At 33.6% G+C, this 23,125-nt stretch overlaps 3 protein-coding genes across 8 annotated transcripts; 2 read left to right on the plus strand and 1 right to left on the minus strand.

Moving 5' to 3' along the window:
* The first annotated feature begins 396 nt into the window (after positions 1-396).
* Positions 397-2,084, plus strand: LOC120091072 (HMG1/2-like protein). Its single transcript, XM_039048886.1, has 8 exons — positions 397-604; positions 705-759; positions 920-1,018; positions 1,134-1,191; positions 1,288-1,332; positions 1,431-1,511; positions 1,599-1,691; positions 1,781-2,084. The coding sequence occupies exons 2-8, from the start codon at positions 713-715 to the stop codon at positions 1,796-1,798; spliced, it is 441 nt and encodes a 146-aa protein (XP_038904814.1). The 5' UTR covers positions 397-604; positions 705-712; the 3' UTR covers positions 1,799-2,084.
* A 2,113-nt stretch (positions 2,085-4,197) lies between these two features.
* Positions 4,198-9,009, plus strand: LOC120091070 (cancer-related nucleoside-triphosphatase). Of its 2 annotated transcripts, XR_005485648.1 has the most exons (7): positions 4,198-4,337; positions 4,415-4,502; positions 4,571-4,661; positions 5,548-5,632; positions 6,181-6,337; positions 6,664-6,838; positions 8,870-9,009. XR_005485648.1 is itself a non-coding variant. In XM_039048884.1 (6 exons), the coding sequence occupies exons 1-6, from the start codon at positions 4,296-4,298 to the stop codon at positions 6,783-6,785; spliced, it is 585 nt and encodes a 194-aa protein (XP_038904812.1). In that variant the 5' UTR covers positions 4,199-4,295; the 3' UTR covers positions 6,786-7,063. The 2 variants fall into 2 exon arrangements, 1 of the variants encoding a protein (XP_038904812.1); XM_039048884.1 differs by lacking the exon at positions 8,870-9,009 and having other exon boundaries at positions 4,199-4,337; positions 6,664-7,063.
* LOC120091069 lies at positions 7,579-20,546 on the minus strand. 5 transcript variants are annotated; one of them, XM_039048879.1, is made up of 24 exons: positions 20,356-20,545; positions 16,299-16,429; positions 16,069-16,153; positions 15,910-15,963; positions 15,665-15,756; positions 15,473-15,576; positions 15,248-15,320; positions 14,746-15,133; positions 13,698-14,024; positions 13,383-13,586; positions 12,862-12,957; positions 12,712-12,775; positions 12,448-12,575; positions 11,970-12,216; positions 11,641-11,798; positions 11,430-11,554; positions 10,374-10,497; positions 10,210-10,268; positions 9,973-10,057; positions 9,692-9,890; positions 8,933-9,034; positions 8,555-8,688; positions 8,343-8,402; positions 7,579-7,889 (listed from the first exon to the last, which is right to left on the minus strand). In XM_039048879.1, exons 1-24 carry the CDS (start codon positions 20,392-20,394, stop codon positions 7,788-7,790), a joined length of 3,180 nt encoding a protein of 1,059 aa, XP_038904807.1. In that variant the 5' UTR covers positions 20,395-20,545; the 3' UTR covers positions 7,579-7,787. The 5 variants fall into 5 exon arrangements, with proteins under 5 accessions (XP_038904807.1, XP_038904808.1, XP_038904809.1 ...); XM_039048880.1 differs by lacking the exon at positions 20,356-20,545 and adding an exon at positions 17,550-17,588; XM_039048881.1 differs by lacking the exon at positions 8,933-9,034 and having other exon boundaries at positions 20,356-20,546.
* Positions 20,547-23,125: the final 2,579 nt, after the last annotated feature.

Genomic DNA, 23,125 nt, shown 5'->3' on the forward strand with positions numbered 1-23,125 from the left:
GTTTAAATCCAAGAAGAGAAAATATCTTAGAAAAGGAACCAAGTTACGAAAATACCCCGGACTGGTGAGATCAATGATTACCTCAAGGACGCGTTAATCGTTTTATCACGTTTATTGTGATAAGTTCCGCACTAACGAAGGGGACGAGTTGTAGGGAGGGAGGGGCAAATCTGTCATTTCGTACTCAAACAACGGGCTTTAACTCACGTGTCCGGATCTGTTAGAGGGAACAATTCACAGCGAAGAAATTGCAAACAACACACAAAGGAAACACAAAAGAGCGGAAAGCAAATTTGAAGAGGCGACGAGGAGCCAATGAGAAGGGAGGACGAGGATCGATGACATGGCAAAAGATTTTTGAAATCCCGCCTAAACCCGGAGTTTCAATTGATATCGCGATTTCTCTCTCCCTCTCTCTCTCTCTCTTTAACGAAACCGACTCCCTTCATATCCCTCTCTCGCTTCGCTCTTCCCTTCAAAGGGCCTTCCACATAACACTCGAAGCCAATCCCAAAACGCCTCACAAGAACCAAACCAAATTTCTCCCCACATTTCACTCTCACACTCTCTCCTTATCTTCCTCCCAAACCCTAGAGTTTTACAGGTAAACTCCCAATCTCTCCGCCGCTCGCTCGCTCGCTCGTTCTTCGTCTCTCCACCGGTTTTTTCTATCTTTACCTTTTTTCTCCTTTGTATATCTGCAGGATTCATCATGAAGGGCGGTAAATCCAAGGCGGCGCCTAAAAAGACCGATACCAAGTGAGTTCATCGATAACTTATAATTTTTCTGTATATTTTTTTATCTATATGTGTTAGTACGTTCTGGAGTTGGCAGTTGGATCGGACGCGTTCGTTTTTTGTAATCTTTGGTTCTGTTCTCAGTCAATGATCATGTCTTTCGTTATTTGATTTTTTCTAGGTTGAAGAGCAAAAGTGCTGGAGCTAGTAAGAAATCGGCGAAGGCTGCGAAGGATCCTAACAAGCCGAAGAGGCCTGCTAGTGCTTTCTTCGTCTTCATGTACATCTCTCTCTCTCTCTCTCTAAAGCTTATTCTGTTTTTTCTTTTCAATTTTTAGATCCATTTTATTACCGATTTCTTTACTGGTTCGATTTATTTGTTTATGAACATATAGGGAGGAGTTCAGGAAGCAGTACAAGAAAGAGCATCCTAATAACAAATCCGTTGCCGCTGTAAGTAACTCTAGATCTGCGCAGTGTTTCTCTTTTCGTTGGTCTGTAGGAGATTCTTAGCTTTTTAAAAGCGTGGTTGTTTGGTCAAACGAACAGGTTGGAAAGGCTGGCGGTGATAAATGGAAGTCAATGTCCGATGCTGTGAGTAATTACATGGAACTTGTTGATATTTCTCACTATGTTATGTGGAAATTGCATAAAATTACTTACTGTTCATATGTTGTTTACTTTAATTTCAGGAGAAAGCACCTTATATAAACAAGGCTGAGAAAAGGAAGACAGAGTACAATAAAAGCATGCAAGCTTATAATAAGAGAATTGTACGCTATCTTTTGTTATTTTTATTTCTAATAATATTTCTTCACATCATTATTCCCAACGGTCTGAATCATGTGCCTTTATGTTAGGCGGAGGGAGGAAATGGAGCTGAAGAAGAAGAATCAGACAAATCCAAATCAGAAGTCAATGACGATGATGAAGATGATGATGAGAGTGGAGAGGTTCGTTCACAAGTTATGCCTGAAATGTGTAATTCTAGCTACAATGCAAAGCGGTAAAATGTTTGACAATCTTTGGTTTTGAATTGCAGGAAGATGATGATGAGTAAATGTTAGGGACGAGGAATGATATGGTGGAAGAACAAGCATTTAACTCCATAGTTTGGAGCAAAAAGACTCGGCAATTTAGATTTTTCTTATGTTCTCGGATAAATAGCTACTTCTTTTCCCTTTTTTTGGGTAATTAGGATAGATGGGAGAAAAGAAATCAAAACAAACAAGGTTCGGGTTGAATGTTAGATTTCTTAAGTTGACATGGATCTGTATTCAAGGAAAATCTGTTAGTAATTGCACAATGATTCAGTTTTAGTTGATTATTCTACTGATGTTCATGAAGTTGTTTCTGTTCTTCTACTTGTTTTGGGAGATGGGGGGATCTGGAATCAACATATTTACTTCATTGACTCATCATGGTGATGAGTCAATGAAGTAAATATGTTGATTCCATGGTTTATTATACAATGTAGTGTAGGTTGAATTGTCATTTTCTGGCTGACAGGATTGGAGTTGGAAAGTTTGTTTGATTCTCCCATCTTGTTTTCAGCTTTGTCCATTGGTGATTGAAATGATGGTGTTGGTTGACTTCACCTTCATTTTTCCATTGATAACTGAGTTTTTTATTTTTTAGTTTTTTACTATTGCATCATCATCTCCTCTTTTGGTTTCTCTTTAGTTGAAAATGATCAGTTTTGCTTGTTGTATTGGAGAAGTCAAAACTGCATTTTCCTCTTTTTAAAATTTGACTTCATGTGCGTAGTCCTTTTGCTTGATCTATGATTTGTGATGCACGGATGTATTTTACCATTTTGGAAGGAATGATTTGTGAAAAAGAGAAATTTGACAGTTTCTTGAGAAATGTAGCCGTTGTATAAATTAAAAAAGAAACACTTTACTCAATTTTATTGCTCTCGTCTCTAATCAAATTCTGGCACAGGAATATAATATAGTCATCAAAGGTATTACTTTACCACCCAATTAGGGTTTTGTTTTATTTTCATTTGAATTGAATTCTTAATTTTTGGCCATGTTGAACAATTTTAGCTGAATTCATAGAATGGTATTAGCAATGAGTATGGTTGGAGAATGGCAGAGCATTGAATAGTGAATGATTTCGTTCTATCAAGTCTTCCTTAGAAGTGCCAAGGACATTGTAAGAAGGCACTAAATGTTGGGCTTTTGGCCGTTGCTATTGTAGTTAACAGTCATATCTTTGCACTAATCGTTATTAATACGCAGTTGGTGGGTGGCTTAATGAGAATTAATGTTGAAGAGGAGAAATGCTAAAACTTAATGCTCAACCCAATTAGTTAGCAAATAATTGATGTGTATGTTGGTATAAACAAGCAATGGGATGTGTATGTTGGTATAAACAAGCAATGGAATACCATTGTGAAAATTTGAGGTAGATTTCTAAATATCATTATTTATAGACAAAATGGCAAGTAGGGTGTGGTTTCATATGAATATCAAGGCACATGGACAACAAAGCAATATATATTTATTTATTTTTATAATATTTATAATATGCCTATCATTTTCATTCTTTGCTTAGGTATCATATATACTTTTTGTCTAGACTTCAACTCTATCTTTAGAGTATAATTAGGTAGGGTCAATTTGATGTGTACCTCCAACTCTAATCTAACTTGAGGTTTAGCTACGTATTGAGAAGAAAGAATTTGTCAATTAGGGTTAATCCAACCTAAATGTAAAGTTATGAACTTGGCCTACATGTGTTACTTTAGAAATGATTCCACCATATTATCCTTCTAACTTTCTTACTAATTGTCAATGTGAGTATGACTCGAGGGCAATTGACATGTACTAACTCCTTTGAGGTTAAAAGTTCAAATTTTCCTAGACATCAATTACCCACCCTCAAATGTTGTTTATTCTCTTTTTTTTTTTTTTTAATTCTTGAATGGTCAATAATATTCGTAGACTTTAATAATGTATGTCTTTAGTTTGTAAATTTAGTGTCAATTAACATAACATTTACTAAATATTATGATAAATGAGATAGCATGATATAAGTAGTTAGTCCAAAAACTTTTGGATGAAATGACGTAAAATAACTATATACTTTGCTGAAGATGTGCAAATCAACTAATATGTTTAGCTTTAAGATATCTAATATCAAGTCTAATCCAACTTCAAAATTTTATATAGCCAAACATTTATGTGCAATCTTTACACAAACTTCCTAACTATCGTCACTTCATCAAATTTTCTAGGGCAACAAATATAAAGTGAGAATTAAAATATTTAAATTTAAGTCATATCATGTCACTATTTCTTCATTAAAATTTAGTCTATCAGAATATCACATTAGAGTCAAAATAAGTATAATTTAAATGATAAAATTTATATTAATAATGTATAATTGTAATCTTAATTTCGAACCATTTAGATCAGAAGTTCAATTCTTCATTTACAAATTTGTAATGAGAGAGAAGAGGAGAGAAAAAAAAAAAGTTTAGTATCGGACTAAATTTGATTTAAATAAGAAAGATTACGGTGTATGGGAATTCCAAAAGGAACTGTGAAATGGGAGGGCCAGGGCGGTGCCTGCTGGTTACGGGGCCACCGGTAAGCTATTCCGCCGCTGTAGATCGGAATATGGAATTGAATGAAGAACAATGAAATTGTGCTTTGTTTGTGCGCAGGGTGTGGGGAAAACCACGCTGATCGTTAAGGTTTTTGAGATGCTTAAGGCCTCTAACCCTAACTTGAAGATCAAAGGCTTCTACACTCGTAAGCAGATTCCTTCCTCTTTTTGTTTCTCTGCCATCGATTTTTCTATGGTCGTTCCGTTTTCACAGGAGAAATCAGGCAAGGAAGCCAGCGTGTTGGCTTTGAAGTTGTTACCTTAGATGGCCGAACATCTCCCCTTGCCTCCACCTCTGTGTCCAGGTTCTCACCTCTCTCTCTCATCCTCTAACTTCGGTTGGTTCCTTATTCTCAATACTTGATTTTCCAATGCTTCATTTTATTTCTTTTCATTTGTAATGCAATCACTGTAATTCTTTGCTCCATTTTTCATCTGAACTGCCATGCTACGGGAATTGACTTGAAGTTCCACATGATACTGATATCGTGTTGAGGTTTTCCTCAGTTTCTAGGACGATGTAGTTCTAGTATGTTCTATGTCTTGAGCCGCACTTGTTATCATCCAATTATGACGACTTATAAGCTTCGTCGCAGTAATATTACTATGATTTTTTCTGGTCGATAAATTGTTCTGTGTCTTCTTCCCTTTTCATGTTTTGAACCTACTCTATCCGAACAATTTATGTGTATTCAATTTTTTTTTTTCCATGTAAGAATGGTTGCATTCATCTGTATTAGCTTGCATTAATTGGTGTGGGCATGAGACTTGCAATGGAATCTACAGGCTGACATGCCAATCTAAAGACATAATCTAACACAATAGTGATTTATCAATTAAGGTAGTGAAATGAATTGCCTGGTTAATTTAATTTAGTCCACGAGAGAAAGACCTTTTAAAATCGACTTTATAGTATTATCCATGGATGTCTTTTTTGTCTTCAAAATAATGAACATAACAAAAAGTTTTCACCCTCAAATTCGTTTTTCCCGACCCCGAGCATGTTAATATGTTGGAAATTCATTGACACTCTAGTCTTGAGAGATTGCCTGAACCTGATGGGAATGTTTTTAGGTGTACAGGTTAAGCATATTATATTTTTCTTCATTATTATTATTATTATTTTAAAAAAATCATTACTGGTTACTACCAAACCATGTTTCCTGTAACCTCTATTGATATAATTGGCAGCTCGGAGTCTCTAAGATGGCCCACTGTTGGGAGGTATAAAGTTGATATAGCATCATTTGAGTCATTGGCATTGCCAGAACTGCAGGTAATATGGACGAATTGAAGTGTAGAATGTGCACAGATGAAGAACTCACTTCTCTTACCAAAAAAGAACAAAAACAAAACTCACACTTAACGTTCGAAAAGATTTCACACGAGTTGACTATACGTCTTGTGTTCCCTTTGAATTTTTCATTCATTCGAGTTTTCTCCATTTTGTTTATATAAAAAAGTTAATAATGAAAAAGTGTTCATCATGGTGAGGGGTTGATAGCCATAACTATTGAAACTACATGCTTAATTTTCGATCAGGGTATTCAGAACTTTGCCGTGTATATAACAAACAATCTTATCCAAATAATGGAAAGTGTATTTTTTAAGCTAATAGGCTCACTGGATGGCCATACTTCCCAAAGTTAAAACTATAGCTGCGTTGAATTTGTTTAATATTTGGATGGTTTAAATCAGGAGTAGTGAACGCCTCTAAGTTCATGGTTTTTGAAAATTGCTTTAGTTATGAGTGGTACTTGCATATTGGATTACATGTCTTGGAATTGACTGCTTGGTATTCTGAAGAAATGATATTCGGCACAGGTTGAAAAAGATGCTGATCTCTTCATCATAGATGAGGTTGGGAAGATGGAATTGTTTAGTTCATCATTTTTTCCGGCCGTTCTGAAGGTTTTGGAGTCAAATACTCCACTTTTGGCTTCGATCCCCATTCCCAAGTTTGGACGGGATATACCTGGAGGTACATTCACATAAACTCAAATACTCCCAAATTAGAGAATTCCAAATTGCATGGGAGGAAAGTAAAATGTTCGCAGTTTGGTTGGCAGATATATTGAACACCATGACTAATTAGATTTAAGTTGAATTACAATCGCAGTTGGTTGTGTCCATCTAATAGTATTGACAACGTTTATCTAATAGAGCATCTTAATGATTAGAGATTGAATCAGACATTTTGGTTTCTCTATAGGCTTTTGGTATTGGTCTGTGATTTACATTGTTTTATGGTGGTTCCGCAATTTGAGTTGACATCTAAAACCTGCGTAAACTGTGAAAATTTTACAGTTGCAAGGCTGAGAAATCATCCAGGGGCAAATATATTGACGTTGAATCCAAATAATAGGGATGGGGCTAAAGAGCAAATTCATGGTCAACTGTTGAACATGCTGGAGCAGCAGCAGCATTAAGTGTGTTATGCCTCGCTTGCTTCTATCTAAGCCAGTTCCTTCCATGTGCGCGAGTAAGTTTTTACTTTTATGGCATTTTCAAATTTGCTTAAGCCATATAAAGTCAGTGGTGCTCATGTGGACCTGATCACATAAAGCCTCTCCCTAATTCTTTAGGGATTATTTACAAATCACTATGATTTGTCCATAACTTTATGATCTAAAAATAGTTTTGTACTTTTTTTTTTTGGAACTTTACGGTGATTTCTAATTTTAAATGAGTGCAGATTTTATTATTATTTTAATTCTGTTTAGCCAGCTTATCTACCACTGAACTAGATGGTTCTCATGCTCTTGTAATAAATTCATATGCCAGCCTAATAACAACATTACAACGGTTCGAATCCGTATAGCCCAATATTATTAATAATTAAAAAATAGAAACAATATCATTTTTATTCTTGTGTCCCTAATAAAGTTTTTATTTTGTTTTTTGAATTTCACTATTATTTCATAAGCCATCTTTTTGTTGATAGTTTTCCGTTCAACAATTCCGGGATAGAGATTGAACCATTGACTTTTATGATAGTCATTGTTGTTTTTATTCATTAAGCTAAGTTCGGATTGACATGTTTAGAACATTCATCGTAAAAAATAAAGATATTACCACTTTGTTTTAATATCAATCAACTTGATTAACGAAGGCTACAGATGGGAAATGTGAATAAGTGAAAATAAGGTGTTATATGAAACGTGAGTTTAATTTCTATAAAGAAGTAATGAAGCTTCTAAAAGAGAAAGAAAGAAAGAGGAGTTATTTGTAAGAAAAGAAAAGACTTAAATTAGAGGATTTTGGTGCTGTCTGGCCTCTTCGCAAAAATCAGAGACACTTTTGGCACCCGGGGATTGCGTTGCATAAGCATTATATGTATATTTATGGACAACAAAACCAAATCAAAACATATAAAAAAAAAAAAAAAAAAATACAAATAATCAAATGGAAAAGGGATAAGGACTATTTAATTACGGTTTCTTTCCGTGTTCAGCAGTTCGCAGTAATTGAGTTGCCATGGATGAAAATGACTTTGCTGTGTCTTGCATATCCGTAGCTCTTGAGTTGATTCCCTGCCCATACAAACACAAACTAACATCATGTTCATGGATTATTTAAAAAAATAATAAAAGAAAAAGAAAAAGAAAAAATCTTTAATAGCATTATTTTTTTATTTTTTTTTTATAAATTTTGAAAATGTATTTTTATATTTTTTTTCTTGCATCAATTTTTTGTTATTCTTTTAACAAATATCGGTAAAAGTTAATTTATAAAGACTAAATTTCAAATTTATTTAAAGTATATAGGTTAAATTTAGACAACTGAAAAAATTGGACTAAAATAGGATGTAAGCACATGGGCTGAAATGGTATTTTAAAAAAGATTATGGAAATAGTTATAGATGGTCCTATTCAATGAGATATATGTCTAGCAGAACTTTCAACCCAACTTTTCTTCTTAACAATATATATACAAAAAAAAAAAGGGTGAAGTTAGAAGATCTGGATCCAATTCGGTGATTGTACCTGTAATTTCGTTAAGTTCTCTTGCAGCTTGCTTTCTGTCATTTTTGCAACACTTGTATCCTGTAGTGTAGGCAAACAAAACGATGGTGATCAATGGTGATGCAACTTCATAAAAACTTATCAAACTATTCTTTATCACAATAGTTTCTAAATCACTATATCAAAACCACTTCTATGCCTAGTTAGGAGATGGCTGGCCAGTTTATACTTACACCAGTCGATGAATACCCATACTTCTTCTTGATTTGATCAACTGCACCTGCCCTGTTATCTGTTGCATTCCAATCAGGTTGCTCTTCCTTGGCTGGGTTTTTCTCCGTCTTGACCTTCATCTGTTTTAATTTTCCTGAAATTTTTTTAAAACAAGGCTTGTTTCAATTAGTACGTCCATGGATATGAGCATTGTTTCGCATTGTAAAGTTATAATCAAATCAATAGTTCAAGTCTCATTGTAATAAAACATCTCTATAAAGATATAATCCTACACTAATCTTCACTTTGAATGTCAAAATTATTAAAATGAACAGATTCTAAAGAAAAAGAAAAGCTTCAAGAAGAGATTTTCCTGTTGAAGACGGAAGGACACTGACCTTTGAAAGAATTAAACGTACTTGCCAACTTTTGCTTATTTAGAGAAGCCAACATGCTCTGGTCTTTTGATTTTTCAACAGGATCTTCAAGTTCAATGTCATCTGATGAAGGATGGAAAGGACAAGATAACATGTTCAGAGTATACGTTCTTTAAACAATAGGATATTGACTAGAGTCTTCAATGGATTTAGATAAGTTATAGAAAAGCTATTGTTGCAATCAAGTTTCATAACTCTTGGTTTATTTATGGATATTAGAGATCGGTTCATTGTTAGAATGACCACCAACTGGTCCAATGTGAGTCCCAGGTGGACTGAAAAGGAATAGCTAAATTAAAATTAAAAAAAAAAAACTAAAAAAAAATAGTCAAACTTAAAAGTTTTAAGATTATCCTTAAACTTTCATGAAAGTTTCAAAATTACTCTAAGAGTAGAAATTCTTTGAAATGTTGGATGAAAATTGGGACTTAAAATGTACCAGATTGGTCATTGTTGAGTCTCAATTTCTATTTTAGGTCATTGTCACATCGTTCTAATTTTTAAGTCTATATTTTTATCTTCTAATATTATAATGGATATATATGCTTAGAGTAGTTTTGGAATATTAAGGAAAGGTCAAGGGCTATGTTGTAACTTTAAAAGGATTTAAAATATTCTTTGAAATATTGGAAAAAGTTCGGAATATTTCTTTGTAATTTAGCAAAAAAAAAAAAAAAAAATCCAATATGTAAATGATAAACTAGGTCGTGGAGTGAATACCTATATCCAGCGCTGACTTGTCTTCAATTGCAACCAACTTTTCACTACCTTCACTGATCTTAACGTCCCTATGGAAGTTGGGAGATGAGAAGATTACGGAAAGTTCTTCAACACTTACTCTAGTATCTTCTATTTCGGTATCAGGAGCCTGTTTTGCTTTGTTTCCAGCTATCTCTTGGAAAACCGAAGTAAATATACCCTAGCATTCGGAAAACATGCTTTATTTATTACCCTTTTGATTGAACGTTCTCGCTGCAACCAAGTTTAAGCAATATTTATACCTTCTTCTTTTCCTTGTGAGCAGTGGCCGATTCTTGTGAAAGCATATAATCTTTCCTGTATATGTGACTGACAGAGTCCAAAATCCTAGAACAAAAACAGAGCAGTAAACATGTCTTAAATTCACCTTCAAAATACCATTGAAGTAGTTTCTTAAGATAGTAATACACATGGGGGAATGGAATTCCAAACTGATATTTTGAAACAAAAAATACATCTTACATGAAGGAAATGTATACCTAAATAGTTTCTTGTGGCACAATACTGATACAATAAAGATTTCTTGATCACCATTCACCTATTTCACAAAAATGACAAACATTAAGAAGAAGAAAAAAAAACAGCACTTAACGATCTTTGAGGTGCGAGAAATATTAAAATTAACATCCATGCTTCTTCATACCACAAGAAGTTCTCCATCCTTGGAAGAACATATAATGCTTTCAGGCAACGAATTGACGTTTGAAGGAGAATATTTGAAACCTCTTACTGAAGTCTCCTTTAAGAGAGAGAACTCTGGCAAGGACCTATAATTGGTAGGTATTAAAGTTAATATGTGCCAAACGGATAAAAAATACACACTCCAAATGCGATGAGGAAAACCTATGAGATCATGAAAAAATTGGTAGTGGTACACTAAATAAATCAACTAATAGATTAACCTAGTATAGTGTACCGATCAAGTTGCATTTAAAACTTATGGCTTAGGAACAGTCTAATCGTTCCAGCAGCCATAATGGAAACCAAGACCTCAGAAATGTAAGCTTTGAGCAACCTTTGACTACTGGCAAGCAAAGCACTCCTACTGGTGGACATTGAGATCATAGAGAAAAAAATCTAATGTAACACTATATCTCCATACACCAACGAAGTATGGACACTCCGTTTTAGGCAGAGTGTCTATGTTGGACTCGCAAATTTCTGTGTCCTGCTTTTATTTATTTATTTTTAATTTTGGACACGTAGGACACGTTTAGGACATTTCTTGGACACGTTCGTGAAATTTTTTGAAGAGAAAATGGTCCAACCTTTTATGTTGGATCCAAATTTAAAGTCCAAATCAATTCTATGTTAAACTAAGATTGAAAAAAACAAACAAATGAAAGGAGAGCCCATTTTTTTAACCAAAGATTAAAAATAATTTTTTTAAAAAAGAAACATAAAAAACTAAAGTTAGAAACCTACAATTCCATCTCCTATAGTTATAAATTAATTTGACTTTTTATGCTTTTTTTTGGTGAAGTGCATTTAGTATTTTATGTTACATTTATATATATCCTAAAATAATTAATAATAAAAAAAAATAGTGTATTCCGATTCCCAACAGGTCCCTATCCTAGTTTTTTAAAATTGGCGTATTGCCGTGTACTTGTGTTCGTGTCTCGTGTCTATGCTTCTTAGTCTATCATGGTATAATTTGACTAAAGCACGAGCAAAGGATGTCAAACACAACCAGCACCTTATTTCAATTTTCCCAGTACAAAAAACAAGCAAGAGGCCAACAACATCTGAGGTACTATAGAAGGTTGATGCCCAACAACATGTCGAGTGAAACTTCTTCTTGTAAAGAACCTTCTTGATTCCCTGAGAAGAAAGAACAATAACAGTCGTATTCTCATATTATAGTGCAGAAAGATAATTCAATTGGGTGCCCTGCAGATGATTACTACCTGAACAGCGTGCACAAAGGAAAATACATATGCAGCTTTCTCAGAACAAAGTAATACTAGGGACTGTTTTGGCACGCTATCCACAGCTGGATTACTACCTATTCCCAGTTCTTCATCATTTGAAATTCCTGATCCTCTGGTTGATGCATCTTGTCCATCTGCAGAAATCCAAAGGAAACGGAGTTCAGTATGAATCTTCTACATCATCAATGGATGGGAGCCCTAAAAGTTTGTGTATGTGCATTGTGCATAGAGAGAGGGAGAGAGTTATTTCTAGAAAAGAGGATGCTTCAAGTAAGAATAGAAAACTTGTAGAAGGTAGATCTTACATAAAATCTGCATGAATAGAGCTCTGGAGGGTTTCTTGGGATGAACAATACTAGCACTTATTGTATTTCCCGTTTCATCATCAAGAGCCAAAATAGAAGAATCCTTTGTTGCAATAGTGAGAACATTTTTCTCAAAACCTTGAAGATTGCAGCTTTCAAACTGCAAAGAAATAATACCGGTAGATATTTCACTGGCGATACGTTTTTGATATATAAGGTTGGATCCTTGTATATCGTATAGGGAAACCTGTTGAAGATGATAAAAATTGTGGCGAATTAAATTTGTTAGTTCTCCTCCAAACATAGAGCCAATCTATCTGAAACTGAAGAGAAGACACAATCCATGTCCTCTGACATTCTTGACTTTCATAGTCATTGCCATGCGAATTTTATTACGCAGAATTCAGGTGAGTTGACTTAAAAAGAAATAAACTTCAAAAGTCAAGATGAGAAGTGCAAAATAAGAGAGTCAGCTTACATATCCTCTATCAGATCCAACAGCAAGATGATTTGATCTGGGGTTTATGTTGATTGCAAGTATTGAACCATCAACTTTTACAAGTTTAACACTCTGGATAATATGATTGTTCCGTTTCTTTGTACTTCCTGTGGTATGTCAGATAATCACTTTCAGAACACATGAATGCAATTTGCACCATGGAAAACTCATTGCTACTTGATAAATGATCAAACAAACCAATAAAATCTTTTTTAAGTCATGGACTCATGAACCTAAGACTACCTTGGAAAGGCATAAAGCTGTTGTCTGCTGTATAAGGTTCTGGTCGAAATTTAAAGATCCGGACCTGAGAAATTCAATAGCCATAACATTAAACCATTAAGAAGCATACTTTTTTCAGTTTTGTAAAATTATTCAAACATATCACTTCACCATTCCGCTATGATCTCCAGAAACAAGAATCTGAGAACTGCCATCAAAATGCAATGCTGTCACCGGAATACCACTTAAAGAAAAATCATCTTCACTCTGCATCCATAATAATAATATATTATCTACTTTACAGTATGAATCCTATTTTTAGTTAAATCTACAGGGTAAAAATGACTTTTCATGGCATACCTGCTACTCAAGTCCCAAATGAGGAAAGATATCCTCACTCATTAGCCCAATGGAAATATATATTTCAAATAAATAGCCAGTTGTAATGTTTAAAATTCTTTTAAGGGTCTTTTGTCCAAATCTCCCGTGTGCTTAATTTGTGGTCAAGAAAACAAATAATGTTTATAGCTCCTGTGTCACTTTAAAGTATGTACTATGTGATCCAGCCCAAGTAGCAGGAATAGACTCCTTAATTATGAATTAAAGCTAATAAAGGGAAATAAAGATATGAAAACAAACTATAATTTCTCTTCTATTTGAACTCTTTTAACTCAGATAAGAATAATAGTTACCTGTTGTTGCAATGAATAGATCGGGATGAAAATTGGGCACGATGCATCCCAAAAGTTTATGCTTCCATCATCATGTCCAGATATATACAAATTTTCAACCTTTAAAAATCCACCAAATTGGACTGTATCCAAGTATGTTACTTCCTTTGAATTTGATTCAGAAAGAAAAAGGGAAGGAATGTCGTTTATCCGCTGAATGTAATCCTAAAGTGAGACATATCAGAAATCGCACTCTCGTAACTGACTAGAAAAATTAATATATGGTGAGGAATAGAATGCATAAAAACATGAAAAGATTTATGCTTTTAGCATTACCTCATCTGAAGCATATAGTGAACAAGAATTATTGGTGAAAAATCTTGCCACAGTTATGTGTGAATCAACAAATGGAATCTTAAGCATAGCCTCTTTTGGAAGTGAGGTTGCGGACCTTGATTGTAATTGTTGTAGGAGATATTTTTCAATCAAGCAATCATCATAAGTGTATAGACAGCCAGATTTTCCAAGCAAAAGAAGATGATGCTGCTTGTTCTTGTTGTGGTCACTGAGGCTTGAAAAGATTTCCATGTCAACGCAAGGTTCAGACAGTTGAAGCCCCAATTTGATCATGCGAGCTTCAATTTGCTCATTCAACAAGACTACCTACCTCCAAATTAACTAGATGTTAGTTCAATTTAAATTTAGGTCCTGCTAATGCATGCATAATGAACACAGAGATAGCAAACGAAAAACAGAACTTCCACCTATCTCCATATTGGTATGCTATTATCCACTTTGTACATAAACCCTTGTCGCTTTGCTTTTGGTTTCACCCAAAAAATCTCATAGCAATGAAGATAATTATCCTTACTTATACATCATGGATTCTCCCATGTGGAGCTTTATTTGCATTCCTAACAAAAGTATGCTCTAATATTGTTCAGTTACATCCCGAAACTAGCAATTCTTCTAACTCGTAGATTGTTACACCCAAATACTAGTCCGAAGAGGCCTAGCATAGCATTAATTAATATAATCTACCACACCTGGATGAACCATGTTTTAGCTTAGGTTTCATGCAATAATATCGGCATACTAATACGAAGTAGGAACTGGAATTTGGAATAGAAAGATGACAAACATGCACCTACTAATGTTACTGGTACACAGTTGCTCAAATAGCTATGAAAGGTACACAAGCATAAAAAGGTCAAATTTAATTTTACCTTGTTAGGAAAAGTTATAAACCATAAATAGCCTCTAAGGTGAACTGGAAAAGTTTAACAAAAATTAAAAAACAGATTTATGTTTCACTAGTTTGAAAAGAAAATAGATTAATAAAACAATATGCTTCACTGGAACCGTTGCATATAAACTGCAGTACCTGCAGTGAGTTTGAAGAGGCCCCCATAACATACAGCCGACTTGCTTTCACATCCACATAATTACACCTCAGTGATGCTATAGGAACTTTGTCCAACTTATATCCAAGATTAAGCTTAAATAAAGGACCGGTTCGACTGCTATTCTCTGACACTGGTTCAGTTTTTGGATTTTGGCCATAAGGAATAGCCCATATAAGAACATCTCCATTGCTATACCCGAGAGCAACTTTACTTCCTAAAGGGCAAGCCCAACATGCAGAAGTCACCTTCTTTGCTTCTTGATATGGTGATACTGATAGCATGGAATTCCCACCCGTAATGAAGATAGATTTGGATTCTTTAATTTCCCACAAAGTAATCAAGCCATCACTGAATATTAGAAGCACTCTACAAGAGCAGAAACAAATATGACAGTGATAACCTTGCATTTTAATAATTCTCCTATTTAATTTAATTTTTTAACAAAGCTGTGTGAATCAAGGCCATGATGTTTTGCTTTACCTCTTAAATTCAGTGGTCGGTTGTGGTAGTATGTGGCCTATAGAAGAATCACTGGTACCTTCAGCTGGATTTCCTGAACAAGATGACGTTTGGGTAGTAGTTTCAGTTCAAGACTAGAAAGGTTACACTGTAGACAACTTGTCAGTGCATGATTGTATTGTAAACAATTTGTGATAAAGATGTTCAAAGAGAATGCAGAGAGGGAGGAAAGAAAAGGGGTCGCACCGCGCGAGGCTGAAACAGGTATGATATACTTCATTTGTATGATGTTGCAGACACTTTGATCAAGCTTCAAAATTGAAACATTACCGAGATAATCTCCAACATACCTGCAAGTTTTAGTAACAGGGAGTCCTCATAACAGACTTTAAGGACAGTAACACGCTTACTATCTCGATGAAGGCAGAACAAACTTACATATATGTACTCTGTTGCAAGATCGTGAAAGAAGTGATTTCTTGCTCGAAAACATGAACATGTGCCAACAACTTCCTGTCTATATCCCAAACCTACACAAGCAGGTTTGTCAAATTGAATGTCATATTACATCGGAAACAGATCACAATTCACAACCAAGTATCATTGAATGCATGAAGAGATTATGACCTAATCAAGTAATTTACTTCGCTGAAATCAGAATTAGTCTCCTCTAAATGAAATACCTCAATTTCGTTCTTTGAAGTAACATTAAGAAGGAATCCCTGGTTCTCCATGAACTGGAAATGACAAATTTCAATATCTTTAGAAGTTAACTTAATAGGAAGCATCTGAAGGGTAAATGTTCAACAGATACAGAACTGAAAAGATAAGAATCAGTATACTTGCAAAAACTTGCTAGGAATTGCCTCCTTAGACTCGAGTAGAGTCTGAGAATTATCTTTCCCAAATAGCTTAATTCGACCATCTCTACACGAATGACAATATAAATTGGAAGTTATAACATTCAATTGTTTCACCAAAAAATTAACTGAAAATAAGAGGTAAATGGGTAATTAATTAAAGAAATTGGAAAAAAGAAGTTATGATCATGGGTGGAACGAAGGAAACATACCTGGTAGAAAGAGCAAGTATCTTTTGGACAGAGTCATAGGCAGAAGTAGTAGACCCTGATGGAATGCCATAGTGGAAGGCAAGACGTGGTTCCACCTCGCTTCCTTTCAAACTATCAAAGGTGCCTCCTGGCTGCATCACAAACATGCCAATTTATTCAAAACTTTCTTTTCTCCATGTTTTTCATGTTTAGCAAAGAAGTAAGACTTCTAATTTACCCATGCAAACCCCTTGTTTCATGGATATATATCAATCAATATCCTACTCTTCATTTCTTGTTTTTCATCCCCCACGTACTCCTTAAACCAGAAAGAACTACAACCATTTTGATTATTAATTTGTATTTCTTCAGAAGTAATCGTTTAAAACCTAGTACTGAACTATGGAAGTGATAAATTCTGGTCATTTACTTCCATATCTTTCGACCTTGGTTGCTTTTAGTTGTTCAAATGGCAACTGCAGAAAATTTGGTAAATACCATTAATGAGAAACCAAAATATTCGATCCCGAAAAGATTCTCCACCACCAGAAGACTATGTAAGTCCCCCTAATTATGGAGATAGTAGGATTATTAGTAAAATATTAGTATGATTATTTGAAGGGGCATATTAGTAATTAGATAGTGAACTTGTTAGGGCTTTTGGTTATAAATAGTGGGAGTGGGTTGAGAGGAAGGGAGTGAAGAATTTGGTAGTGAGTTCCTTCCGTGGAATGTGGGAGAGTCTAGCCCTCTCGAAAGATTAGGGTATATTGTAGTTTTTTCATTGTTATTGCAATATATATTTCTATATGCAGTGTTCTTTGCGTTCTTTGTGTTCTCGAGTATTCTTGGTAGATGGTATCCTCACAAATTGGTAGTTAGGAAACAAGGTAGTATCGGCTACCTTTGTCTCAATTCGGTTAGAATGAGAAGACCAATGTGGTACTTAAGTGGCTTGGTTCTTACCTAAATAGTTGGCTTTTGAGGTGTAGTTCTCCAAGTTGCTTAAGTACCTAATAATAGTATTAGAGCCAGTTTTCAAAGCATGTTCTAACCATCAAGGCTCCAATTCGATTAAAGGGAAATTGCAGTGTATACGAACCAAACTGAACCCTACACTTTTGATACGAATACAGTTGTAATCTTTTGTTCGTTATACAATTTCTTTCAATAAGAGTTCTTACTCCATCAACCTTAGTTGTTATGTGACTTTGTCGTTTGTTAAATTCAACTATGGGACATGAAGCATTACATATTTATTCAAATAAATACCTTAGCCAGCAGATCTGTTCGCATTTGATGACAATTGAAATAACTGTAAAAAAATATCTTGTATACTTATAAGAAGTAAAGGTTGACAATAAGCATAGTTTAGTTGGTCACAATATACAAGATTCATCCTAAAGACTATTCCAACCTACCTTAGATAAAAAAAAAATTATATGACATGATAATTTACGAGTTGGCAAATACTTAGAAGAACTAATAGGCGGTTTAATTTTTCCTAAACATTTTTTGTCAACTTACTAAGTAGCATGTCACATAACTAATCAATTAATTATCACATTCAAGCAATGGGGCAAGTGAAAATAAAAATAGTTAAATTTTAAGCTTGTTAGATAGTAGGAACAAAATTGTTAAGCTACTCAAGTAAAATTCATAATTATAGGGACAAAAACTGATTTTGTTAACAATATTTTCTTCTGCTGGGGGCACTGTATTTTTAAAGAAAAAATCAGGCAGATAAAAATTTGAGTAATACTTAGGTTGGACCCATATTACTCCTATCTCTATACATCTCATAAAATTACAAAGAAAAAAATATTTAAGAATATCAATTCTGAAAAAAAAAAAAAAGAATTGCCATGTGGCAACTTGTAATTGGATGAACTGCATACAGTGAGTTTTTTTTTTTTTTTTTTTTTTTTTGAAGAACAGAATCTAATAAAAGCAAATAAATCTGAGAGAGTGATTTTACGTGACAAACAATTTAAAAATTAAGGCAACATGGGAGACCTTTAAATTTAATAGTGCGGTGGAAATAAATAATTCAGGCGATAATATATGAATTATGAAGGGTCCATTTCGAAAACTCAAGACTTCCAGTGTGGGGTAGTGGCAGCAGTGGAGTAAGAGAGCGTTTAAAACCAAGTTCCCGCTATAGTTGGGAAATCCAAATGTCCCAGCCGCAGGACATGGGCAGATTAAATTACCTCTGAACCCAGCCGCCCATCACGTGAACCGCTCCTCTCTCTCACTCTTTCATTATTTATAGATTAGAATCTCAAATCTCACTCACCTTATCAAGTTAAACGATCAATTTTTCTCTCTCCATATATGTCTAATATGACTAAACATATGATAAGTTCACCCACACACACAATAAACAAATACAACAAATAAATAATAATAATAATAAATTATAATTTAAAAAAAAATATATATTTGACGCATGATATATTTTATTGGGAGTTTGTACAAAGATAGGTGGCTAACACCCAAATTTTTTCTTTTAAATTAAGAAAATATCAAATAACTTCTTGCCTTATCGATTTTATGTATAATAATTTTTTGGCGTATTGAGATGGTTAAAAATTAACTTATACACTAAATATAAAATTGAATTTTATGTATCATAATTATATGATATAGTGAGATTTTTAAAAAATCAACTTATCCACTAAATATAGAATTGAATTTATGTCTAAAAAAATTCTGAACTAGAAATTTTGTTTTTATTATATCTATAAATTTCTTACCTATTGGATTCAAAACTAAAATTTCAAGTACTTATTAGACACATAAGGTCTCAAAGATTAATAATAAAAAGAATAAGAGAGAAACTTGAAAAGGATTTTTGTGTTTTTCTCTTGGTAGTATGTGGGATAGGAAAGGTTGTACAAATTCATGTTAGTTGAGCCATACTCAAATTTGTCATTTGTTACACTAAAAATAATATGTTGCCCAATTTTATGAAATAGAAACATATATTTTGATGACAAAATTTAGGGATATAATAAAATATTTGAAAATATTAATTTAAAGATCTCATTGGGAATAGAATCTAGCTTAAAAAAATTAGAAAAAAAAAATTAGGATTGAGAATGGACTTGATTTGTTTTAATTATCGTGTAATTATTAATATTTCGATTAGGTAATTTAGACTTTGATAAATTCGTTCATTTTTTATTTTAATTTATTTTATCATTTTTACCAAAGAAATATTGATTTACTATTTTTACCAAATCTGTCATATTTCTCGTTAGTCGATATAGTAAATAATAAATTTACGAACACCAACGAAGTAACAATTAAATTTTAAGATAATATTTTCAAAGAAGACAAAGAGCTCAAATATCATTTGCCCTCCGCCAGACTTTTAAAATTTTCGTACGGCACGGCACGACGTCTCCTACAAGGGTCGCTAATAATACGACCATTGGATTTTATTTTTCACATAAATAAATAAAAGCCAATAAATATCGGCTTCGGCCTTATCTGCCGACCCTTCGACTCCAGACGATCAAAGCTTTTGTTTCCAACTAAAAAAATCAAAATCCTCATCCACGTGGCAATTTCTTCTTCCTCTTCTTCGAACTCGAAGACCTTCGCTCGATTCGCAGAAGCGAAATGGAGGAAGGATCAAAAACATAAAACACATCGCACTTGAAATTGGCATCAAATCTATAAAATTCCAACTCCTACAACTAGTCTTTTCCGGATAGATTCCAAGGTATTTCCCCAAACTTTCCAGGAACCAAAAATTAGTAAACAGAAATAAGATACCGAACTTCGCATTCGTCAATTTTGAAAACTCCAGTCAATTTTATACAGCTGAGGAAATCAATTCGAGCTTTTCGTTTGTTTCAAGCCTCGTAGATTCCGCAAAAACAAATCAAACCCGAACAAGAAACAAAGCAGAACGACTCAATCGAAGCAGTGATCAAGCTAATAAAGTAAAAGACACTATAAGATCAAAAGAGTCCGATCGACAATGCGATGAAGACGATTCAGTAACGAAGATCGGAAGAAGAGAAGTTAATTAGCAGAGTGGAAAGAAATTAAAGAGTGAACTTACCTTACGCGAAGCCTTCTGAACGAGTTTCATGACAAACATCTTGGCGACTGCGGGAGGAGTCCAGTCCCTGAGAATCTGAGTGAATGAAAATTGACTGAGATCAGAAGACTGAAAATGGAAGATGAAATGAACATCCGCTTTGTGATAACCGACGAATCTTAATTTTGTGTAATAATAATATATAATGAAGTTTGTTTGAGCAGACAGACGAAAGAACCAAGCGGTTTTTTCAAAAAGCACAAAAGGAAAGGTTTGGATGATCTGAACGGGACACGTGGACGTTGATTAGGTGATCTTGAAAACGACAGCGAGAGAACGGAGTTATTAAAACGAACATCTCTGACGAGTGAAACAACGCCACGTGGATTTATAAGTGGGTCCACATCCCCGTCTTTTGCATTGTGGTTGGCCACCTGGCTAACCGAAAGTTTGTGGCTGCTTCTTCGTTTTTTCGACATATTATTTATTCTTTTTGTTTGGATATATGACCACAGAGTAGAAATTTTAAATTATAGCTAATTTTATGCATAATAGTTCTTTATTATCGATTAATTTAATACTTTCCTGATATGTTCATGGTATTAATTAAGGATTACATGATGTGGTGTAATAACAACCTAAATTTATATATTTTTTTAAAAGATTATTAAAGAGAGATCTCACCGCTTGAAGTCAAGACACAAACAAAACACTACAAAAACTAACTAATAAACAAAAGTAAAAAACAATCAAGCACATACAATTCAAGAAAAAAATTCCTAAAGAGACGAGTCTCCTTGGGTCCTCACAAGAGAATATTCTCAGTCTCAAGTCATTTAGAACAACATGTCAAAATCTTAGATCAAACATCCAGATTAATAATTTGTGGAGAATGTAAAGTGATACTATAGATATGCATATTACGCTTGCGTCAAATATGGGTAGATAACAACACACCAAACAACTCTCCAAACTTTACGTTTCAGTCGATCTCCAAACTTTAAGTCGACTAATTTCAAATGAGTAAGATAATGAAATAATATGATAATGAAATGGATTTATGTCTTAAAAAGTCGACTAAAGTTTATAAATAAATTATTAATTATAGTCTCCCATAACCATTAAATTGACAAAAATAAAGGGCGTATTACACAAAATAAAAATAAAAAGATATCATGAAAACTATAAGGAACTAAATTTATAATTAAAGCAAATTAAAAATGACTTACCATGTGAAATAAAAATAATAATTGTAAAAAAAGGAAAGCAAAAATAAGTATTTTGGTCTTTTAATACAGGCTTAGACAGGAAAGGAACGAGTAATTAAAAGGGTGAAAGCCGTTGAAATATTAAAGATTTGGAATTATTCAAAATGGAAATGTTATATTATATCTCTTTAATCATTTGCTTTATTTGCTTTTTTTTCTTTTGACAATACTTGCTTTATTTGTTTTAATGCTTTTAAGTCGGTGAATTGGACTACCAAAAGTGTGTTACTATTTGTTTTGTTTTGTTTGTTTTTTGTTTTGTTTGTTTTTTTCTGTTCATTTTGGGATTAAATGTGAGATAATGTGGTACAAATAGTTAATTTGTATTTGCAATTATCCCAATAACTGCTCCCAAAATTTGGATATATCCTACACATATTTAGTAGGGATGATTTTTTTTAATATAGATTTTTTAGTACGTTTTTTAATATAGATTATCTATTTATTAATAATTGATTATAGTTCAAATTATAATTTAATCTTGACTTCTAAATGTGTATCTATTTATTCTCTAAATTTTTATCAAAGCGAGCATAGCTAACTATACTCATTATGCATTAGTGATCAAGAAGTATGTGGTTAGAATTTTCCACCTCTATTGTACTAAAAAAGAGTCTCAGAACTTAAGTGTATCCAATAGATTTTTGGACTTTCAATAATTTTGGGTTGATAAATCTTCAATTTGTATGTAATAGGTCATTGACATTCAAAGATTTTTAAAATTAAGCTCCCATTTGATAACCATTTCGTTTTTTGTTTTTAGTTTTTGAAAATTAAAACTATTTTCTCCCCATTTCTTACAATAATGTGCATCTTTTGTAAATACAATGGTTGAATTCTTAGCCAAATTTAAGAAATAAAAACAAGTTTTTAAAGTCTATTTTTTTAGTTTTCAAATTTTGGTTTAGTTTTTTAAACAATTCCAAACGAAAAACTTGGAGGTGGAAGTAGTGTCTATAGGCTTAATTTTCAAAAACAAAAACCAAAATCCAAATAGTTACTAAAAGGAACCTAAATGATCTATTATTTATAAAATTGATTTTTTTGTCTATATTTGTAACCGTTGAATAAGAAATTTTGGCTAATCACAAGTTACTACATCATAACAATGAAAGCCCAAGTCCTTAGAGGAAACTATGAATTGGATTGGGCCGAGTAGCTAGGTCGAATCCAAGGTTCAGCCCAAATGAAGCCTATTGTGGATATTTGTGCCAATTAAAAGATTGGGCCAATGCCCAACTTTAGTCCATGCCCCAAAGCAAATGGGCTAAAGCTCATATAAGACCCATGGGAATACCTCTATAAATAGAGGCCTTAGCTCTTCATTTTAGGGAGCTTGAAAGCATTGACAATGTAGTGTTAAAGCTCTGAAGACCTAAAAATTGAAGCTCCAAAGATTTCAAGACTTTGAAACTCCGATTTATCTAAAGATTACAACCTCATGAAGATTGAAAACTTGGAAGACTAAAAATTTCTTAAATTCCAGAAGATTGAAGCTTTGATCGATCTCAAACTTACAACTT

The sequence above is a fragment of the Benincasa hispida genome, chromosome 11, assembly GCF_009727055.1.
Source record: "Benincasa hispida cultivar B227 chromosome 11, ASM972705v1, whole genome shotgun sequence".
Lineage (NCBI taxonomy): Eukaryota > Viridiplantae > Streptophyta > Magnoliopsida > Cucurbitales > Cucurbitaceae > Benincasa > Benincasa hispida.

Excerpts from the sequence above, each read along its gene's own strand:
- LOC120091072 (XM_039048886.1), top strand. The coding sequence starts at position 713 with ATGAAGGGCGGTAAATCCAAGGCGGCGCCTAAAAAGACCGATACCAA. Across the intron at positions 1,192-1,287 it reads ATAACAAATCCGTTGCCGCT|GTTGGAAAGGCTGGCGGTGA; the intron begins GTAAGTAACTCT and ends TCAAACGAACAG. Across the intron at positions 1,333-1,430 it reads GGAAGTCAATGTCCGATGCT|GAGAAAGCACCTTATATAAA; the intron begins GTGAGTAATTAC and ends CTTTAATTTCAG.
- LOC120091070 (XM_039048884.1), top strand. The coding sequence starts at position 4,296 with ATGGGAGGGCCAGGGCGGTGCCTGCTGGTTACGGGGCCACCG. Across the intron at positions 5,633-6,180 it reads TGGCATTGCCAGAACTGCAG|GTTGAAAAAGATGCTGATCT; the intron begins GTAATATGGACG and ends TATTCGGCACAG. Across the intron at positions 6,338-6,663 it reads TGGACGGGATATACCTGGAG|TTGCAAGGCTGAGAAATCAT; the intron begins GTACATTCACAT and ends AAAATTTTACAG.
- LOC120091069 (XM_039048879.1), bottom strand. The coding sequence starts at position 20,394 with ATGTTTGTCATGAAACTCGTTCAGAAGGCTTCGCGTAAG. Across the intron at positions 12,576-12,711 it reads CAGCTTTATGCCTTTCCAAG|GAAGTACAAAGAAACGGAAC; the intron begins GTAGTCTTAGGT and ends GACATACCACAG. Across the intron at positions 10,269-10,373 it reads AGGATGGAGAACTTCTTGTG|GTGAATGGTGATCAAGAAAT; the intron begins GTATGAAGAAGC and ends TTTGTGAAATAG.